At 45.3% G+C, this 22,603-nt stretch overlaps 1 protein-coding gene across 15 annotated transcripts in view; it reads right to left on the bottom strand.

Annotated features, from left to right (window-relative positions):
- Positions 1-646: 646 nt before the first annotated feature.
- The window catches only part of NFIA (nuclear factor I A), a 243,631-nt gene continuing 221,674 nt past the window's right edge, over positions 647-22,603 (bottom strand). For all 15 annotated transcript variants that reach the window (XM_059478569.1, XM_059478571.1, XM_059478570.1 and 12 more), the window contains one exon: positions 647-2,249. In XM_059478569.1, the coding sequence (XP_059334552.1) occupies positions 2,232-2,249 (18 nt within the window). In that variant the 3' untranslated portion in view covers positions 647-2,231. The remainder of the gene's footprint in view (positions 2,250-22,603) is intronic.

The raw sequence follows: 22,603 nt of genomic DNA, 5'->3' as shown, positions 1-22,603 counted from the left end.
CTACTCCTATCTGCGGAACAACTAACATCCTATTTAATTCTAGATGTTGGAACTGACAATGGCTGACATAAAAGTCACATTTACAAAAAGTGTCTCCAAATGCTTGACTAGGGAAAAACCCCTTTCAATATAGGAACATGTGCAACAATTCCACAAATAATCGCTATCCAGGGCAAGGCACATTGATATGGAATTTTTTTTTTTTTTGTTTCGTGCAAATTAAGAAAACAAAACAAAACATCGTTTCAGGGAAAAGATGAGGAGCAAAGTGTCTTCCCAAGAATTTCAGTTACTTGATTGTATAGGACAGTAGTAGAAACCCTTCTGAAGGGTCGAACAAACATAGTTTAAAGGCAAGTGCCTGGAATAGGGATTACAATATTGTGTCTTAATGCACTCTACTTTACCCTACATTAACTATATAAAAATTAGTTACTAACACTAGAACATGCAGAGACTTTCTCTGATTAGCTGGACTCGCCAACCAGAACGTATATATATGTATAGTATAGGAAACCTTCTTAAAGTTGCATGTGAAGCAAAGGGGTGCTCCGCTGTCTGATAGAAAAAATCACTTGCACTCTTTTTTTTTTCTTTTTTTTTCCTTTTTTTTGTACATAAGATACAGGACGTTTGGGGTCCAAACTTCTTTTTTTTTTTTTTTTTTTTTTTTTTTCCATTTTCTACTTATTTGTCTGTTTTTTTTTCTTTTTTTCATCTTCAGCAAGTGCCCTTGCTTTTGAACTGGCATAAGTTGTAAGAAGATCAGCATCGTTCGTTTCTGTAATGATTTCTCCACAGTCCAGAAAATGTACCAGTTCAGGGACACGAAGGTGTTTTACTTTCTGGACCGTTCTCTCTTATTCCCAAGGTGTTTGAGAACTGATAAACCCTATATTGCCGGAAACACGTAAAATTTGTCAGAATTGGCATAATCCATTATAGTGACTTTTAGCTTATAAAATTAACAGATATTATGATTTCATTTTAGTTATGTGCTTTGATAACAGAAAATGATTAATTAGCATTTAATGTAGTTAACATATTGTGGTAAAAGCACCATTAGATTTGTTTTTTTTTTTTAATTTTCCTTCAGTTTTAAAGGGATACAAGTTCAACAATAAAAAACATAAAAAGCAAAAATAGCTCCCCTTTTTCTTGCAAGGCTGTTTTTTACCCCAATAATTTAGAGTCCTGGGGTGGAAGGACTTGGAAAACAAAAATAGAATTTTCAACAATCTCTATCTTACAAAGATATTTAGCTATCCAATGAAATTGCACTTTACTCAATTCAAAATTCGATTGTTTTGATTGATTCCTGTCAGTTTCTGTCAAAACAGACCAACTTCCCCATTTCTGCGTGAATTTTTGTGTAATTGTTGAAAATTGTTGAAAAATGTTTTTTTTAAAATGTAAGTGCAGCATTTCAAACTTTTTTCTTTTTTTTCTTTTTTTTTTTAAGTGAATAGTAGTAGTTTGATGTTTTAAATCGCTCTGCAATCGAGTGGAAAAAAATTGTTGACAATGCTCTTATGGTTCATGTTACATCTCTAAGTGCCGACTGTAAAAAAAAAAAAAAAAAAAAGAAAAAAAAACCCCAACAACAACAACAACAACAAAAAAAAGAAACCTGCATTTTTTTTTTCCCCGATATGTTACAGAAAAAAAAAACATGCTCTATGTCTGTCCGGTAAGTTATATATTGCAGAATTCAGCTACTACAAAAGTTATAGTTTAAGTGTGTTTCATGATTTCTCAAGAAGTCTCACACCTGTATGGGAAAATCCGATGAGGATACTGTAAAACAGTTAGGCTCCATATGGAAAGTGTGTTACAACAGCGAGTTGGTAAGCAGCAGCAGAGGCTAGTTCTACTCAGTGTCACCTAACGCTTACACTACCAATGAAACACTTCAAAAGTTATGAAGCCCAACCATTTCCAGCACCATATGAGAAATTACAACAGTCCTAAAGTTGTCTAAAAAAAACAACAACAAAAAAAAAAAATTAAAAAAAAAAAGAAAAATTAAAATCAAATCTCGAGAGAAAGTTACGGCCTTTGCCATTCAACCATAACGTTTGCCATTTCCATGTACGAGTTTGCTGTCGGTGTCTGCTCGCCTCCCCTTCCGCCGATGTGAAGTCGCTGCGCTGCGTTGCTGCTGCTTCCGTGTTACAGAGGTGGGAAGGGGTCTGGTGGTCTGTCCGGTGCGTGGTGGGAAGCGGAGACTTTTATCCCAGGTACCAGGACTGCAAAAAGAGAAAGGAGAGGCATCAGCCCCGGCCGTTCGCTCTCGCCGCTTCCCCAAGGGCTCCGGGCACGGCCGCCAGCCTCCTCCGCCAAGAGGGGGGCTAATTGAGACCGTGACGAATTGACCTAATTACAAAGCTTAATTAAAAATACTGTACAAATCAATATATTTTTTTTTCCTCGCCGACAGTCGCTGGACATAGCTACAGATGAACGCGGGGGTCATGTCACGTTACAAGTTATCAATCTTTTTAATAGATGATGGCTTGAAGATCCCTCCAGTTCACTTTTGTCTAATCCCCTGAAAAGGCGATACACATTCGCCTCTCTGTGCCATTTATCACCCTGCAGTCGGGGTTTTCTTGGGTATTTAGGCATGTGCCAGCATAAGCATCTGTTGCTTTATACTGCCCTGCTTCAACTGTCTCGCTGGAACAGATGCACAGAAATTCAACAACAGGGCTGTTTTCTTAGGAGAAATGTGGATCGCTACAGAAAAGCCAGGATAAAGCAAATCTGGGGAAAGTGGATCAGTGAAAATGTCCCGTACCTCTCCCCATACTTGTGTTTCAAAACAAAACGTGGGCCTCAACTAATAGCTTTTCTTTGGGAAAATATTTTTTCCCCCCCTTTTTCTTCTTTTTCCCATAGGGAGGGAATTCCCAGGGAATTCAGCCCCGAAACAATACCGTCCTTAACCCAACGGCGCAGATGCCTGGAGCACAGAGAGCGATTTCGCTTCTCCATAGGAAAATAAACACAGTTGGGAAGCTGGAGTGGGCTCTGCTGGAGCCGGGGCAGTGCCACCACACGGGGAGAGCCCACGCCAGCCCCGGCAGGGTCAGCCCAACCTGAACCCGCCATGAAAGAGAGCAGTGTTAGGCCCTGGGACCGTGCGCGCGGGGGGATGCTCCTTGGCAGTGACATATTGCTGTGGGAATACACCAACAAGCAGCAACTATTTAGCCTGGAGTAAAGTAATACAACAAGAAAGACTCAGGTATTAAAGAGATGTTGCTGATACCCCCCGTTTTTTTGCCGGGGCTCCTGTAATATATGAGGTGCGTCCTTGTGCGCGCACGGACCGATGACAAGTTTTACCAAGCTTTTCCTCCGCTCCTTTCCGGGCTCTGACGTGATTGATAGCACAATCAGCTCAGGGAGGACTTATGAACATTTACGGAAGACTCTGAGGCAAGTTTCATGTGGGACCTGGAGATTATGTGGTCTTGCCATGGAGGTAGGAACCGGTAAAATAAATAGCAGGATTGGAGAAGTTGTCCTGCTTCCAATACACCTCATTAACTAACTCTTCCTCTGCTCGCCCTTCTGAATACAAACACACCGGTCCCATATCGGCCCCATCTATTGCCTACAGATTTTATATTTAGACTTACTCAGGCTGCAATTAAACGAAATAGTTCTCATATGTAAAGTTTATAAACAGAGGAAAGTTCTGGCAGGGTTCGTGAAGCGGAGCCAAGTCCCGTTCTCCTCCCTGACTGCGGGGCCCTACTGATTCTCAGGTGGGTGCAGGGACGTGGAGTGTGGGCTGTGCTGCGCTGGAGACATCTCCAACCACCACCAGCACCTCTGGCCATTGCCAGCTCCCAACTTTTCCAAACTTTTCAGGGTCATCCCTCAAACATTTTTGTTTGAGTGTGACAGTTTTTGGCCGGTCTGGGAACTGTGGCACTGCCCAGCAGGGAGAAGTGGGGGTGAAGTCCAAGAAGGAAAGGAGTAGAAGGGTTAAAACTGCAAGGTAAAGGAGAAGAGGGGTTACAGACTGAGGTGATGGAGTTGAGGGGTTACAGACTGAGAGATGATGGGAGTTAGGGGGAGTTAAGACTGAGGTGATGGAGTAGAGGGGGTAAAGATTGAGAGGAGATGAGGTAGAGGAGTTGGACACTTTGAAGTGATGGAATAGAAGGGCTGAACACTGTGAGGTGATAGAATAGAAAAGTTAAAACTGAAAGGTGATGGAGTAGAGAGGTTAAAAATTCAGAGGCGATGGAGTAGACGGGTTAAAACTGCGAGGTGACGTTGTGGAAGGGTTAAAGGCTGCGAGGCCGTGGAGTGGAGGGGTTGAACAGTTCCAGGCGATGGTTCCCATCTCCGCCGTCCGGCTGCTCCATGGCCGCTGGCCCGGCACATGGCCCGCCGGTGGCGGGAGCCGCTGCCCTCGCCACTCCTCCCTCATTTCAAAAGCTCATTTTTTCTTCCCCCCCCCTTTTTTTTTTTTTTTTTTTTTAAAGCAGGAAATAAAAAAAAAAAAAAGGAAAAAAAAAGAAGCGCAGAGGTTGCGGAGGTGGGGCCGCGCGGGGCCGGGGCTGGCGGCGCTGGGGTCCCGCGGCCCGCCCGGGCTCCGCCGCCCCCCCGCCCCTCGGTCCGTGTGTCCGGCCGCCCCGGCCGCTCCGTCGCTCCGTTCCCCGCCGCCCCGCGCTCCTTCACGCATCTCGCTATTCACCCCGCGCCTCGCAGACAAGGTTACCCCAGAGCGGCTCTGTAATCCTTCACTGAAATAGGCTTTATTGATTGCTCTGGTCTATTGTTCCCTTTTCAAGTCCCCCAAGTTCAAGTTCATCCCGGTGTTACATCATGTCTCGTTGCTAAGGGCAACCAGACAGCCCCAGACGTGACCGCCATCCGCAAGCGCGGCGCTGCGCCCTCCCACCGCCGCCAGCCGCGCTGACGTCGAGCCCCGCTCCCAACACACTGAACTATTTATTCTGCCTAATTTATGACCTCCACAGCAAGAGAGACCCCCACTCCAAAAACCAACACTGTTGTATATTTAATTAATCTGTCTTTCTCTGGCACTTGGGAAAGTTAGACAAAGGTCTAATTATTGTGTGTCGCTCCCCACACTTTTCTTTTTGGGGTGACTATTTGCATGGGAAAAGAAACGGCGAGGCTGGGCGCGAGTCCCCTCCCTCCAAAACACCTTTTTTTCCCCCCCTGCCCTATTGACATTTCATGAAATACTTTAGCTGCTTAAGGGAATTAGAAAAAAAAAAATCTGATGTGAATGTAACTCCTTCGGAGTTGGTATTCAGTAACACAAATCAACTCATGACATGTTTAAATTTAAATGCTAACCACACACTCTGCGAGTTACTTTAAAGGTTAGTTTTTAATCAATAGAAGTTGCTGACTCGGGAGTTTTGAGCGGCGCAGTGCAGCTCTGGGGCCTTTGTCTCGCGTTGGGCTTTCAAACTTTTTTTTTTTCTTGAGATGATTTTAGCAATGATTTGCAGACACAGAGCGCTATTGTGCTCCTGACTAGCAACATGTCAATAAAGGAGTAGAGTTACCATGCACTAGGGTGTCAATATGACTCCTGCAGACACTGCTCGGCCTTAATACCAATGAAAAAACTTAACCCTTACAGGAGAGACCCAAACCAAACCGCACGCTTGTTTCAAAACTTCCTCTGCATGGCCTCGAGTGAAAAGCTGCTTTTACGGGACCCAAATTCGGAGCGCTTCGCCAACAGCTGCGTCCCGCTCCGCCTGCTCCTGCAGCCCCACTTGGATGAGATGTTTTATGGGCTGAGGCAGCAGAACAGCGAGACAGAGCGCGCATTTACCCAGCAGATCCCACCAGCACCGCGCTCGGGACACTGGTTTAATTTAGAGCATCTTACAGCTGAAGCGCACACACAGAATGATCCTCCTTTTTCTGCTAATCATTTTAATATTAAGATCTCATATCCCCCCTCAAGCCTTCTATACACGTCTAAGTCTTCCAGGATTAGGGCTGAAGAGCACCATTGTTCCTCTGGAGCACCTGTGAAACTTCTCTGCTAGGGAGAGGAGACCTCCGGCCTCAAATGAAAACGTCTAGGAAGCGTATTAGGCACTTGGAGACCCGATAGCTGGGACCTATCAAGGGTTTTTTTGCATGATTAGGGAGCTTAGAATGGAGAAAAAAAAGAAGCCTGGATCCCTGCATTTAGATGGCTGAAGTATTTTGTGCCTTGCTTTAGAGTGCTGCCCGATGTCTAAGCACCTCACCCATTTCATCCCTGCAGTTCTGTAACCTATCCGACTGCACCCACTCGGAGCAGGCGGTGTTGCCTTTCTTAATTTAAAATCTCCATTTAAATCATGGGCCCTATCACAGTACGGTCAGGATGATATTATCTCCGTGCTTTTTCATAAAAGAGCCGGTGTTTTATTTCCCCTCTCTTTACTTTGCAGTACTGTTCTCCTGGCGAGTTTAGAGCTAAATGCACCCACTGGAGCTAAAGATCCTGCTCAGTAAAATTGCTGCCACACAGTTGTCGCTGCAACTACGAGTCTGTATTGTCCTGCCCAGCATCTCGCTGTCCTTCTCCAGCACTCAAGGTGAAACATCAGAAAGAATTCTGCAGTCCGGTACGAGATCTTTGCTTCCCTTTCTCCAGTCAAATGAAGAAGTAATCTCATCAGGTTGAAAAGTGCTGACTAAGGATTTAATAAAGTGCCTGCAGATGTGTGTCATCTCTAAGGTATTCAACTCATGTAATGCAAAACAGTTCCACACTGAATGTGCTTATAAAATTCCATTTAACCATTGCAGAGCTCTATTTTACTGTTCTCTGAGGAGTATTATCACACTTTTCCCCCCCCCCCTAATTTACAGCACCATGAAAGTTGAAACTCGTATTTGAGAATCCTCACAGTAGTAAGGTTTTATGATCCATAAACAATATCTACTTGACTGAATCCTAAACAGGAAGTCTGAGATGGCAATTACGGTTCTCTGATAGTGCAAGTCTTTTTGTTTCTTATGCACTCCTGGAGATAGCAGAGACACACAAAAATCCTCCAGCCACTCCTGACAATCAGCTCCTTTCTACAGGAAGAACAGCAAGGAAACGTTCTGTGATTCTGGATATTTAACAAAGTGCCTCATTGACTCCTGTAGCAGTTTCTGCCTGAGTCAGGAGCCCAGGAACAGGCCCATTGTTTATGGAAACCTCCTCAAACCAGCCTTCCTGCACGCCGTCCCTCACCCCCAGCCTCGCCGCGATAACCTCTCACGTGTTTCCAAGCAGAACGACAGTCCAACCCATACTTGTTCCATTTGCTTCTACCTGCACATCTCCTGCCCCAACAATGGGACCTTTCAGCTCGCTCAGAAAGCCGGGGCTGTGCACCCTCCCTATCTGTTTTTCGAATTAAGAAGTTAAACAAAAGTCCTCAAGGGCAAAGTTTAACGCTGCGGAAGGAGGTTGTTAATGTGGAATCCAGAACTGGGTGTGACAGTTGGCTTATTTCTCTGGGCGATGTAGGTTATTTAAGGACATTCACACATTTGAAACTCTGACAAACTCCACGCACAGCAGCTTTGGCTTCCCCATACCCACTCAGGGCTCAGGCCTGCTCAGTGATAGCTGTTTTCTGGAGGTTGAAGCCCATTTTGTGTGCCCGGCAGCGTGACGGGTCGGTGCCATCGGGACTTCAAAGGCGGCTGCTGCGGCCGTTGCTGCCCCGGGCACGTGCAGGAAGCAATCACTGCGCGGGCCCGGGTGGAAAAACCCACCTGTGATAAGAGCCAAAATAAAATAAAATAAAATAAAATAAAATAAAATAAAATAAAACCCCACAGCTTTAGAGCTCGCCGGCAAAGCGGCTGTTTGGGCAGCCCAGCTGAACGCAAGCCACGGCCGCTGGCACCTGCGAGGTCTCGCTGCGGAGTGTTGTTTTGTTTGGGGATAACACTTCAGTCACCTCAAGAACTTTGAGGCTCTCACGAACATTAACCCCGGGGAGGTGAATTGGGGTAACGAGTCCTCCTGGTTGCAAAGATAAAAGGAGAATGCGAGCAGTTAGGCAGTGAACCGGGCCTTTTGGCATCACCTTGTGAGAGGTGCCAGGAAGGCTCTTCCCCACGGTGCGTCGTGTGAAAGCAAGGGGACAAAACTGGGCCTTTGATGCCACTTCAAAAGGGTTGCCAGGGTGAGGGCAGACAGTGGCAGTTCAGCTTCTGGTGCGACTGGCTGGAGGGCTCCTGCAGACACAGCAACTGCCTCTGGTTTACCCCACATCTGAATTCATCCCACTCTTCTAGTGCTTCCTCCAGAGTTTCTCCAGGCTCAAAATCTGATCCTACTGTGTAGGACCGAAAGGTGAATATAAAAGACAAGGTCACCTTTGTGCCTATGGAAGTTATTTTCTTAGAGCTGGAATTAATTATTTAGTAATTATATTTTCCAGACTGAAATACCAACAGGGATGTAAGTAGCATGTTGGTCATCCCGAAAGGGACATAAAACAGTGAGAGAATCTTCTGGTTGTCCAACATCCGCACCGGGGAGAGTCACACGCCCCACTCAGAGCACATTTATATTGTCTTGAGGCAGATAAAACCTGTCCCAGGAGGGACACTGCTCTCCAGACAATGCCTACAGTAGCTCTGCATCCAATAGCTTTCGCGGGAATGCCAGTTGTGGCAAACTGCATTAAATTACGTGCAATAATTTTGTAATATGCACTTTTGCCTGCTGACTATTAAAAATGTATAGTAGTCCAAAACCACTTCTCTCCTGGGACCAACAAACTCACTTCGGGCAAGATTTCTGCTTGGGTTCAAACCTCAAGTTGGGAACAGCTAGTGTTTTTAAATAAGTCACCCCAAACCCTCCCAAACCTATGAAAACCCACTCATACAGTAACTCCTGCTGTTGTTCCAGACATCTGAATGTTCCAGTAAAGTGTCCCAGCTGGCCCCAGATGTTTCTTAAGTATAAACCAATGCTCTGAGTGCTGGACCCCCTGCTGCCCCGACCTGGAGCTCAGCGGATTAAAGATTGACTGCGCTATGACATATTCGCATTTAGCCTGAATATAATACAGCAAAGACTTATCAATGGCAAATGTTTGAAATGTAACCCAGTCAGCAGAGTAGGCTGGCACTCTGAATATGATGTATAAATAATGTATGGGAACTTAAGATCTAAATTAGATCTACAGGAAGAAAACTTTCTCTTTTCTCTGCCTCTAAAAGAAAAGTTCTCTCACAATGAGGTCATTTTCCTGCCCCGTCTTTTGGTTTACAAAATTGCTTTTAGGCAGAGGGTCTTGCCTTTACTTGGGGAACATTTTGCCAGTTACAGTTTTCCTCCAGTTTTCTAAAAAAAATGAGCAACGAAGTTAACTTATTTGTTAGTAAATTGACTTTGAAATCTGCAAAATAACTTCTAAACTTTGTGTGGTCGGCTGAAAGCTGACTGCAGCCATGCTAAACTGCAACCCTTGCTGTTTAAAAAAAAAGAAAAAAAAAAGATAGTGAAGGGAAAGAGAGAGAGGAAAAAGAAAGGGAGAAAGAGAGAGAAACAATCCCATTTTGGTTTTTGTTAGAGGACGGCATACTACATAGATCAGAGACTTTTCAAAAAATAAAAACCCCCACTGTACACAAAGCACAGGAAAATGTGAGGAAAAAAGGAAAAACCTAAAAGCAGCTTAGAATGTGTTAACTCTGCCATTCTGTCAGCTTAAAGAGTATTTTATGCTTGATCAACAGCTCTCTTTTATTATGCTTTTCTTTCATTCATTCAAGACATCAAAGACCAGAACCACCAGTGTACCTGATCTACCAGAAGAACTTGTAAGGGTGTTCTAAAGAAACGGGGGTATTGGGAGCCAGACACCCCTGCGGACAAGGCAGTTCAAAGAGAATATTTCAACAATGATTACATTTTGTAAATCTTTGTACGAAAGACAGCTTATTTCCTGCTTTTTTCATGAAAAATAGATTCTATCCATTAAAGTGAGCCCACAGTATGAAAGTTACTTGAGATCTGAGGTACAGCAAGCGGATTAAGTGGAGGGTGAGATGAAATCTTTGAGAGAGATGATGGCTTTCTCTGATATTTGTGGCTGCCATAAGGTTTTCTGAGTGGGCTAGGAACTTTTTTTTTTTTAAAAATTAAATTTATTTGTAGACTTGCTGGTGGCAGTGAAGCCGTTTGTGAAAGCAAAACAAACTGGAATGAATCAGAAAGGAAAATTGCAACAAATAAAAAAGGAGCAGAGAAAACAAACGGCTGCAAAAAAACCTTCTGACATGTTTGAAAGGAAAACTATATATATTTGCCCCGCTCCGAAAATCGCAGGCGAGCCATTTAAATCCTGCAGACAACTCCGAAGTGCAGCACACAGACCCAAGCCAGCTGTTTACTTTTCCAAGCCCGTGGTGGTTTCTGCATTGATAAACTACATAACCTCACACACACAGAAGGGATTTTAGCTATGCCAGACCTCATTGCTCTGTCCCGCTCTCTTTATGTGCTGTCACAGAATAAAAATGATCCTAACACAAACCCTGAAATAAGATCTCGCTCCAGAAAGAACATCTTTGTAGATATTTCCTGAGTTACTGCCAAGCGGGATTTTTTTCGCCCATTCATCCTTTCAAAGTTTTGCTATAAACATAGCCAAAAATTGTTCTGGAGTAATCAGAAATGACCAAAATATGACCCCCTAGCCAAGGCCAGCTGTGGGCAGGAGGGGAGGAAGCTGCCCCACGCCTGTGGCTGGGACAGCAGCCACCTCTGCCACCACACCTGGGTGACACCCGCCAGCATCAGCACCTCGCTCTCCCCTTCTCTAAGAGAAGGAGGAAACAGCGGGATGCATGGAATCAAAGAGGCAAAACCAACTTTAAACCCACCTCACGGTTTACATCTACTATTTCGAGGTAAAAGCAAATGTGCTGAGAGGAGGGCTGAGTTTTGCACTCTACGCCTCACTTTTAGACAGCCCCGTATTTTTCTCTGCAGGAGGCACAGTTAAATTTGCTCAGGAGTGCAACAATCCCATATTTCTTACAGCAGATCTCACTCATTTCTTTCCTTTTATGAAACAACACGTGCACGGGGACTTGGAGCCTCTTATAACCTCATGCCGGGAAGTCCCGTGGAAACTGGGACGGCAGACACACTGCTGCGAGTGGACTTTCCAGCATTTTGCTTGGATGAAAGCAAAACCCTCTGGCTCCCCGGACTCCATCTCCCCCCTGGACACGGCACAAAAGCCGCTGGGTGCCCAGGGATCCCCCCCAGCCCCCGGGTGCGTGCCCAGGGCCTGCGGTGGCCCCGCTCCCAGCCCCTCACGGCCGCCCTCAGCCCGGCCCAGGCCCCGGCTGCGCCTTCCCAAGTTCAAGTTCAGGTTTAAGGGAAATAAACCGCTCCTCGGGAGCCTGCAGCCAGCCCTCATTTCCATGTGATCCCTCTGAACTTCGCCTGCGCCAGCGCGCCCTGTTTCCAGGGCCCGCCGAAGGAATGTTTTACAGTTAGAGCCCGCAGTGCTTTCTCAGGCATTTCAGACCCAGAGGCCCAAGTTTCAAGCTGCAGCATTAAAAGTTTCCACAGAGCTACTGCAGAGAGAGGGAGGGAGGGGAGGGGGGAGGGAAATGAGGAGAACAATATCGTCTTAATTGTCTCTATATAGCTCCACAGTTAAAGTATTACTTTTTAAAGGGACATAATTTATTCTGGAGGCACGGTGTTATAACAACCAGTACATACTTTCACCGCGGCGTAACCCGCTCTATTCTTCATTGTGCTTTCCGGTGGTGTTGCTTTTGCAGAACTTCTTGTTACGCCGTCCCCGGTACTGTACTTACAGTTTTATTCAATTTAAGCCAGTTCCTGCAGTCCTCAGGCGAGCAAAACCACCCCCACTACCCCACCAAGCCTCGGGAGTTCTGCCTGCACCAGGACTGCAAAAATAATCTCCCCTCAACCACCGTTTTTTTTCTCCCCCCAAAAGTTTCTTTACTTTTTATTGCTTTAGACAATCGGGGAAAGTCATCCAAAGAAAATCAACCCCCAGCCTGGGCCTCCCAGGCTGGGCTCGCAGCGAGCCAGCCGAGCACACACGCACAGACACACACGTACACACACACAGGGGCTCGCCCTGCACTGCCTGCCCCGTCCTGGGCCGGCCCAGCCACAGGAGCTGTGTGAGGGGCCCAGGGCTCCCAGTGGGATGGATGGCTCTGCCAGCAAGCTGCTGCAGAGGCTGCTCTGCAGTTTGGGATATAAAAGGTAGCTTTCAGCCTTTTTTTTGCCCCGTTTCTTCACTGGAGAGCAGGGAGGAGGGAAAGGTGACTACAGCCTTCAGAGGTTGAAGGCTGAGGTGGCCTTTCCTTGCCCTGGTCATCCAGCTCTCATATAATCCTGGCTCTGACAGCCCCAGTGGAGCTGTAGGGGACCCATCCACCACCCCAGCCCTGTCCAGGGGCTCCCTGTGGTGTAACGGGAGAAGACCCATAGTGGGTCAAAAGGTACTTGACCTACAACTACCCAAGGTAGTTCAGTTGCTTTTCTTGACTGCCCTGAGAGTACTTCAGAGCACACAGAGGAAAGCGAGGGGAGAGTGCTCACTCTCCTGTCCAACTTGGGCTGGACAGGAGAGTGAGCACTCCCTCCAAAATTCTCCCCCAAAAGTCAGGTCCCTGCCTGTGCTCTCTGTCTGGGTGAAGTGAACAAATGAGCAGTCCTGTGGGGACAGCAAAGTGGGCCCAGCCTGATCAAAGCAGGACAAAAAGCAAGAGGGATGGGTCAGTGGGGACTGGGAGGCAGAGAGGAGGAACTGGAATGCGGGCAGCAGGAACAGTGGGGCTGGCAGGGCACACTCCAGCCAAAGGGACAGCTGGGGACCCCAGGATGAGGGGACCAAGATAACATCATGTTTGAAGAGGTGGGTAGAGCAAGGCTGGGTTTGGAGACCGCAGAAAAGGAAGAGGAATTCGGGTTTTGGCAGGTCCTAGGTGTTACTGGGCAAGGAGATCAAAACCAGGCTCCAAATTAACGTGCACAGAAATAGGAGTACAGAGGCAACTCTGGCACTTTTGACCTTAAAATTACAGAAGACAGTGAGCTGGAGGAATAATGACTCGATTCATCAGGAAACCCCCCCCCCTTCCCAAAACTCCTCTTAAAAAAAGAAAGCCAAGAGGGCATTGAGCTGAACAAAAAACCCTCTCCCTGAACGTGGGAACTTTTGACATCTGCATTTTTCCTGATGCTTTATACCTTGCTAAACTGCTCTAAGAAAAATGGAAGGTCGTGCATCATGCCTGTGCTCAGGGACCCATCTGTGGGGATCCCTGAAGGGATTTCCATCATGCTGTGCGGAACCCCATCCAGGGATGAGTCCTGTAAAGATCCGTGGGGTCATTGGGGTCAGGATGCTACAGGAGCTGTGTGAGTGGGGCAGAGAAAGACCACCCCAGGCTCCAGAGGTTGCCAGCTCTCCGTTGGAGAAATGGGAGAAAGCTTTGCAGCACATGATCCATCTTTGGATGAGGAGGGATGTATTAGACATGGTTGGCTAAAGGGAGTTGGGTCTTGGCCTAGCTTGGAGCAATTTTCACACATACTGTGAGATGCCAATGAAAGTCCTGGTGGAGTGTAAAGTCATTAAATGAGATGAAATTAAACAATTTAGTTATTTCTGCTTCATCATATTTGTGCAGTATGGCAGGCAGAATGAATTACTACTAATGATCAAATTTAGTAATACTAATTAAACTATCTCAATTTAATTAATACTAACAGAGAAAACAGACAAAATTACTAATGTAAACCTTGAACTTAAAATCAAAAGGTGCCTCTTCGCTTTTGTGAGTCACTGAATGTGAGGCTTTTCCCTGAAAATAGCCTGTGTAGAAGTGGCTCTTTGTACTCCCTAAGCAAGCTGCTCCATTGTATGGTTAAGTACAGCTCTCCTCCAGCTTTCTTTCCCCCCATTTTTTCCCCCTAAATGTTACTACTTTTACTCCTTGTTTTTCCAAAGAGCTTCCAGGAGAAGAATCTGAGCTCTGTTCAGACTCACACAATATTAACAGCACTGATAAAACAGTTACCACTACTGGGACAAATTCTGCCCTGGGTGCTTGTAGGAAGAGGTTTTATAAAGAGCCTGTGGAGCCTCCCTTGCTGGGAAATCATGGGATCACAGAATGGTTTGGGTTGGAAAGGACCTGAAAGATCAGATGATCTTCCAACCCTCTGCCATGAGCAGAGACATCTTCCACTGCACCAAGTTGCTCCAAGCCCCATCCAACATGGTCTAAACTTTAAAATTTAGCCTACAAGATCAGTAATTTGGGAGAACCCCAAATCCATCTCTACATCAAGGAAAATGGCTTTAGAGTTAATACCTGTAACCACAAAATAAAAACTCCACAGGAATATATGAAGACTGAAGTGTAAACCCTCCCCATAGAGAAAATGTGGATTTTAACCTTTATCTTATCTGAAAAAGACTAGATTTACTCTACTGTGCATAGATATAAGCAAAAGAGAAGCATAATTAAACAAAAATGTTATTGTATTTCTAAAACAAACTCCTGCCAATAACAAATCTTCCATCTCCTCCTCTCATCAGCTTCAATGAATGTACAGCTGGGTCCCATACCACAGATTCTCAGACATGATCTTTAACCTAAAGGACTGCAACAAAGTCCTTAAAAAAACCCCAGCAAACCAGGCAATAGCCAAACAAGGAATATAATGTGTCAAAGTGTTCTTCCAAAATCTCAAATCTCATTGTTTAGTACATGCCAAGATGAAAAAACCCAACACCACATGCAAATATTGTATCTCAGTTTATCCCCCCCCTTTTTTTTTCTTTAAAAATAAGTAGTTTTTCTGTTGTCATATTTAAAAAGATGCAGTTACTGAAAAGGCACAAAAGGAGACCTATAGTTGTATAAAGCTGCTCCAAGCAATGCAGAAATTCATAGAATCCTTGAATGGTTTTGGGTGGAGGAAACCTTAAAGCCTTAAAGTGTTTTTTCATGTCCTGCAGGGCAGGGACACCTCCTCCCACTATCCCAGGTTTGTTCCAAGCCCCATCTAACCTGGTCCTGGACAATTCCAGGGATTGAAATTCTCTGGAAGATTCTCTGGAAAACCTGTGCCAGGGCCTCCTCACCCTCAAAGGGAACAATTTCTCCCTAAATTATTGTGTTCAGCCTCAGAGGTGGCTGCACGGTGTTGGTTGTGACTTTGGTTGCTCATATGTCATAATTAAAATTACATTTCAGTGCCTTCTGCAGTGCATTCAGCTGCATCTCTCTTCATGTGTAATAACCAGTGTTTGTATAGATGATGTAACACTTGGGTCACACAAGTGAATATGCCTGGGAATATTATGATTATAGTGTCAGGACTGTTTTCAAAGTTGAATATTAATAACTAAAGCACCTGAGGGGAAACCTAGAAGAGATTTTTAAGTTTAGCCTTTTGGTTTTTATGAGATCTTTTTTTTTTTTTTGAAATACTGGTTTTAAATTAAACTTTTCCAGTTCTAACTCTGTTCAAGCAGAAAATGCTATGAAAGCAAAAGCCTAAAATGAGATGTGTTTTGCTGTTCTAAACTAAAACCAGGTAAAATTTGAAAGCTGCAATTTCCCATGCTGTTAGCAATCATTACTAAGAACAGACACCTTTGTCAAATTTAAAATATAAACAGATTTTACCAAAATTGAGGTAACTTTGCCATATTTCTTTTGAAACCTCAGTCTGAGTTAGTTATATTTCTCTAGGACAGTCCAGCACTAGGCAGGTGATGCTCAGTGTCTTGGGAACATTGAAACTTCTGCAATTGAGGACTCCTTCTCTGTTAAGAAAACGCTTCTTTTGGTCCCTTTTAATGGAATTCACTATTAATTTCAGAGCAGGACAGTCTTATTTTGCAAAGTGTTCACCTCTGGAGCTTATTCATTCCCTGACCTCTGTGTTAATGCCATTAAGCAAAGGTGATTCCTACAACAGAGGTAGCTTAATGCCTATGCAGGGATGCAGGGATTGTGGCCTTTAATTTTTGACCTTCATTGTAGACTGTGGACCTAATCCTTAGATTGCAGAATTCTTAAAAAGTATATATGGCAGCTGGCAAAAAATCTTAATGTTCCAGTAAATGCAAAAGCCATAAATTCAGCTGCTGACCTTTTTCATCCAGGTCACATGTGACATCTACTGGAGTTTGTCAGGCTGGGTGGAATTTATGGGGCTCATATAGGTATCAGCTGCAAAGGCTGAACTTTCATGAAATGTCTTTCAAAGGCACTTCCAAAACCCTTGTAAAAAGTCAGTATAGCTTTTTTTTTTTTTTTTTTTTTTCCATAAGGGTATATATTCTGCACACATTTTAAAAGGTCTCATCGTGCCACCTCTGCAAATTTTCAGCACCTGGGAAACTTCAGCTCTTAAATTATTACTCTTTCCAAAATAGAGAAATCAGGCCAGGCATGTAATTACTGCCATCCCCAACTTCCAACAGCCCCTTCCCCAGCCTGGCTCTTTGAGAACTCCTTCCTTTCTGCTGTGCAGCCTCCTGCCCCTCTCTGGGATCGATGCTATCGATGCTCTATTGTCAGTCAGAGAAATGGGATTTGATAGTGCCCTCAAGCAGTTGGGAAGAAGGGGAGGAATACAAAACCTGCCCAGCTCCACACCGTCAGCGTGGGATCAATGCTCTCAATAATACGTTTGCCGCCACGTAGCGCCCTAACTGTCGCAATTAATAATGTAGAAGGAGCTGATTAACTTAAGTAAAGTGCTCTCCACTGTGTAAACACATCAAGATCTATAGGGCCAAAGAGGAAAGAACGAACAAAACGTCATTTTTATATTTTATGTGGACACATTCTTGCTTTCTATTCTGCTCTTGTAACAATTACTGTACTAGCCACTCTGACAGAGTCAATAAATTGATCGTGGGCCTGATGCAGCAGCGAGCAGACTAATCCAATACAGCATTATCTGCTGTGGAGGCTGGGGTGGGCAGTGGTGGCCAGGAAATCAGCCACGCCGGCCAACAGCAGCAAGGGGCACAGAACCATAACCTTGCCCCAGCCTGGCTTCATTTGTGTGTGTGTGAACATGGGGGTGTGAGCAGTGCTCTGCCCATGCTGCACCCTCAGAGCCCTTCCAAGGCTCCACCTGGCAGGGATCAGCCCCTCAGCTGGACCCTGTGGCTCAGGGAGGATCAGCTCATCTCATTTTCTCATGTTGGCAGCCATGAGTTTAAATTGATGGCTTTTCCCCCACTGCACCACAGTCATGCTCCCCACAACTGCACCCACCACAACACAGCAAGAGCTGCTGCCTGTCCGCTGAAAAACAAATCTGGGAATCCCCTCCCACGCCCCCTGACCTGTGAACACAGGGAATGTCACATTTTGTCAGCTTAAATGGCCACTTGGGCCTGGTATTATGTCTCTGACAGTGGTTGCAGTCCTCTTGGGAGGAAGCTGCAAGAATCCCTACAAAGGAGATGGACCAAAATGATTTGGCCTGAGGGGAAGCTTCTTCCCAGCCCCATGCAGTAAGTGGTAGGCCTTGTAAATCCATGTTAGCAGGGAATATGAGATTGAAAAAATAAAAATTAAAGAAAGTTTCCTGCTGAATGGAAAAAAGAAAACTGTTTTTTTGGCAGAAGTTCTTCAAGAAGGAGAACATAGGCCATTGTTATTATGAAGACTTTTCAATGAAAACACAGAAAATCATTGCCTTTTAGAGTAATTGTTTAGCTAAAGAAAGGTTACACAGCTTGTAGAGAATTTAGTACGGAATTAAATCTCTCCAGCTCATTCATCATATTTCTGCATTTGCCAACTCTTCCCACCAGGCCCACACTTACTCCTTCCCTTTCTTCTCCCCCACTGTGGAGTAAGTAATGGCCATAAAACCCACAGAAAGGCAGCCTTACACACAGGCTTCCTGGTTATTGTGAGGAGGGGGAAAACTCACTAAGTTTAATTGCTTAGTTTGGGAAATTCTTCTATGTCCATTGTAAATAATTCTATGCTAAATCTACTGGAAATAGGATGCTGAGTGCTGGTTTCCAAAAAAGAGTCTGAACTGTTCACCAGAGTCTACAAGGAGGAGGAGGAGGAGGAAGAAAAAGCCCAGGAACAAGGATCTCCCCTGCTGAGGACTAACCCAGGCATTTTGGGACTGATTTGGCTCCCTCCCACTTTGAAGATGCAGCCACATGATGGCATTGGGAAGTTTTTGTGAATTTTTACCTCTCTAGGGCAATATGTGCTTTCTTTTTGGGGTGTGCTGTTCTCAGCTCCTTTAAGGAACTGACCTGAGGGTGGAATTTCATATCCACACTCTCTCTAGGCTCACACTGCATTTTCAGAGCCATCTCCAGGCCACCCTCAAGTTCAGAATGGTATTCCTACGTCCTGCGTGGAAGAGGAAACACAGCACCAAAATTCAGGTCATGTGTCAGTAGCCTGATGCCACTGGTGCAACAGCAAAGCACTTTTTGGACAGAGATCAAAACTTTGAGTGATCATAAGGGGGCTCCAGGTCTTGGAGGAGAGCAGCCCTCTCTTTCCTTTGCCAATATGGGAAAATCCACAGATCCCTGGAGGGTTTGGGAGCAGAGTGATCCCTCTAAGTTCAGCAGAAAGTAGCAGTTCCACACCCCAAAACTCTGTTTTTATACCTGATCTATGCAAATTTCTTTTCTTAACACACTAAAGATGTTATTCTTTCATGGAAATCATGTTCTGAACCTCTCACTACATTTTCTGGACAGGCCAAGAGAAAGAAAAGGAACATTCAAGTGTGCTTAGAAGTGCTTTGCAGCTGAAATTGGACACATGTACTGGCTTAGGGAGGTTACTGTACAGAATATGGAATTCTTAGAGGGCTGAGCCTAACGAATGCTTCCAAGTTAGAGTTTTTTATCTCCATTCACACTTAGTCACAAGCAGTGCATCCAACCTCGAGGGTGAGTGTTCTGATCCTGAGGAGGGACAGTCCTCTGAGCAACAAGTACCTCTGACCTGGCTGATAAACAGCTCCACTCAGAACCCCCAAAACGCAAAATAAACCCACCAAAACAAAAGGCCTGGTTTGTTCCTGCAGCCTCTCATGTTCTCTGCCGTGTCCCCCTCACACCCCTCGAGGTGTCCCTGCCCTGCCCCGTGTGCGGAGCAATGTGGTGGCTCAGCTGTCAGCACAGTGCCACAAACCCCTGCCCTGCCCCTGTGCCCAGGGCCAGCAGGTCCTGCCTGGCTGTCCAGTGCCATTCCTGGGCTCTGGGAGCGGGCATGAAGGCAGCAGGGTGTGCAGGCAGCCAGGGCAGGCCAGGCAGCCCGTGGTGCTCGTTAATAAAGCACACGGCCACGAGCTGCGTGGGGCTCAGCGTCCCCTTGGGAGGGGGCAGAGGGCAGGGCAGGGTGGCACTGAGCAGCAGGGATGGAAAATCCCCGTGAAGCCAGGCACACACACGGGTTTGTGCAGAGGAAGGAGAAAAAATGTGTGCACTGGTTTCTTTCTTCCATAGGGTGGCAATGGAACCTGGGCACTGAGCGGCTCTGCCGTTTCAGCTGCGGGAGCGAAGCGCTGCAGGAGCTGCATCAGCTTCCCAGGCAAGGTGCTGACTTTGATCTATGGATCCTATACACTTCTGGGGGCTGCCACAGACAGGGCTGCTCCCCTGCCTGCCTCCTGGAGAGGGGCATCACCTGCACCACGCTCCTCAGATTCCAGCGTCTGGGCAGCAGCGCCCGGCTGCTCTCACAGAAGGACCCTCTCCTCTGGAATTCGCCTCCCCCCTGGTCTGACAGAGCTCACATCTGCTATCCTACAGGACACAGCATCCAGCTCATTTTTTTTCCTCATGCCCTTTGTTTTAAAGTGCTGCCAGTGAAAAATTGCAGGTTGCAGTTTGCTCTCTAAACAAACAAACAAAAAAAAAAAATCGCTTGTGGGGAAGCAAAACAAGCTTTGCCTTGTCTCTGGGAAAGAAAGTAATTGTACAATTAGGTTTGTGGATGCACCTGAGGCATATGGTGGTTTTTTTAGAGATAAATAAAAGCCCAAAAGGAGAAAGCTACAAAGATACCACTGTCTAATTTGGGAAGGGCAGGGAGCAGGAGAAGATCTAAAGGAGTTAGCAATTTCCTTGTACTATAAACACTTTGCTAAACTTCAGTGATTTCCCTCCTAAGTTAATATTGCTCTTTTAAAGATGTATTTCACAGGGTGCATTTTTGTACCTGGTCTTTATAAGGCTGTTCTGCTGAGCTTGCTGGTTTCTATACCTGTTATTTTGCTGCCTAGATATGCTTGTTTGACTTTTGGGATTTTTCTTAAACTTTATTTCAGTGTTGTAGGCAGGCTACAGGCCTTTAGTTTCAGTTGTTTTATGCTATAAAGGATGAGCTCTATCTAGAGCTCTCTTGTAGCTGGGTGGCTCTAGGGCCCCACCAGGGAAAGTGTGAAAAGACAAGGCCTTTGCATATTATCCAGGATCTGACTGTGCTTTGGGATTGTGCAAAGGCAGAACCAGGAAGAGCTTCTACTTCTGTCCCAGTAGAAATAAGTTTTATCTTTTCCTACATAAAGCTAAGGGAATAAATATTTAGGTTTGTGCTTAACTAGGTTTTTAGAAACTACCTGGGATGGATCTGATACAGAGTGTGTTTACACTAGAGAAGGATTTTTCCTGAAACAGCTGGTCAGGGCTACAGGATTCACTTTCTCACAGGGTAAAGTGACTGATTCTCTGCCTGGGTCCCTGCAGTAGGAGGCAGTTTCTGTTTCCTGCATCCTCACAACCTCCCTGTGCAGGGCACATGGGCCAGTGGCAGGTAGGAGCGATTAGATGGAGCAGGCATGTGTTTCTCAGGAGCTGTTTTTAGCATCCCAAGTGCAATTTCCAGGAAGATGCAGGCTAAGTAGGTGGCAAACAGGACTCAGCATAGTAAACAATGTTTAGTGTGAAGTGGAGCTGCAGCACGATGAGTACAGAGCACGCGGATCCCTAAAGGAATTTTGTACCCTAGAGCAAAGCCAGGGCATTAGAGAGCAGCAAGCAGCATTTGGAGTGGTGAGTGGCAAACCCTGGCCACAGGCTGCTGGTTTAGCATTCCCAGCTGCATGCACTGTGTTTCACTGTTAATTTTAGGAAAAAAACACCTCAAAATGCAGCCCTCTTTATTCACCTTGGTGCTACAGAGAGGCTCGTCCCTAATTAATGTGAGGGGACTTTCCCATCCCTCCACCACCCTCTGTGTTGCAGGTCCTTGGCAATATGAGAGACGTATCTATTACTTAGTCATGAGCTATCCAGACCAGCTTGCTTTTGAAACCAGAGCCCCCTGTACCCCAGGCATCCTGTATTTCTGATTTGCATATGCAATAGGCACTTAAAAAGCTGATGCCCCCATATTGCTTGCAAGTCAAGTAGCAAAAGTAAATGATTTATCAAGCAAAGGTTACAACACCTGTGCCTTTTTGTCAACATATACAGGGGATGCCAAGTCAAGTGTTGCTTCTAATAGCTCAAACAGAAATTTAGATTCAAATAACCCCCAAGACAGGACAATTGTGCAGTGAGTGGAGTGGCAAGAGCGATGGATGGTGTAAGCAGCAGATGCAAAACAAAACCAGCTAAAAAGTTTGGAAACTGCTGAAACCAGGCAAAGCCAACAGCCCTTTGGGAGCTTTGGTTACCAAATCAGAACTACTGACTTAAAGCATTTATTTCCCCATCCCTTCTCTGATAGACTGGTTGTCCTGTTGCAACCTTTGTTGACACAGGAAGATGGCTTTTTAATGAATATTATATAAACTCTATAAAATTCCTTTAAGGGGTTATATTTGCCACAACATGACATAAATCAGAACATAGTGCTAATGGAAATGTCTACTGATATTTTTTCTAATAATGATTCAGAAAGGCTTGTACTGGGTTTGGTTGTTTAGAAACAGGACAGAATGATCCTTGCCCCAGCCCATTGTAATTTGCCTGGGATTTTAATCCAGTGTTCTGGGAATGCCCATGTATGGGAACTGTGACTCCTGCTCCGTGGAGCTGCCACATCCCTGTGCACAGACTCACTTCTGCAGCACTTCAAGACTAATGATGATGATGATGATGATGATGTGTAAATAGTGCTTATAGTGCAATGTTCCACCAAGAGAACATCAGAGCCACCAAAAATCTGACCAAAATATTTTCATATGGGTTGTAGCTGGACCATAATTTTTAAAAAGCAGATGTTAAGATACAGCCTTCATTTTTATTTTATTGTTCCAGCAGCAAAGAGTCACTTAACCCTTATATTTAAGCTTGACTTCCAGAAGCTTGGAGTATTCCCTGCTTCCTCTTGTCTCAGGAAACTGTGTCCCTGGCTTTTAGTCCCTGTATTTTAGCCTGACTCTGGATGTACTCTAAAGACCCTGATGGAAAGGAGCCACCCCAGCTGCTTTTAATAATGCAGTCCTATGTGTTTTTACATTTTCGTTTTGAAAATGTCCTAAGTGGCCATTCTATACACTAATGCTCTGCAAAAAGGAGCACAAAAGCCTGTCTTTGTT

Source organism: Ammospiza nelsoni, chromosome 9 (genome assembly GCF_027579445.1).
Source record: "Ammospiza nelsoni isolate bAmmNel1 chromosome 9, bAmmNel1.pri, whole genome shotgun sequence".
Classification (NCBI taxonomy): domain Eukaryota; kingdom Metazoa; phylum Chordata; class Aves; order Passeriformes; family Passerellidae; genus Ammospiza; species Ammospiza nelsoni.
The sequence above is the reverse complement of the archived record's forward strand: the minus strand, read 5'-3'. Positions and strand labels throughout refer to the sequence as shown.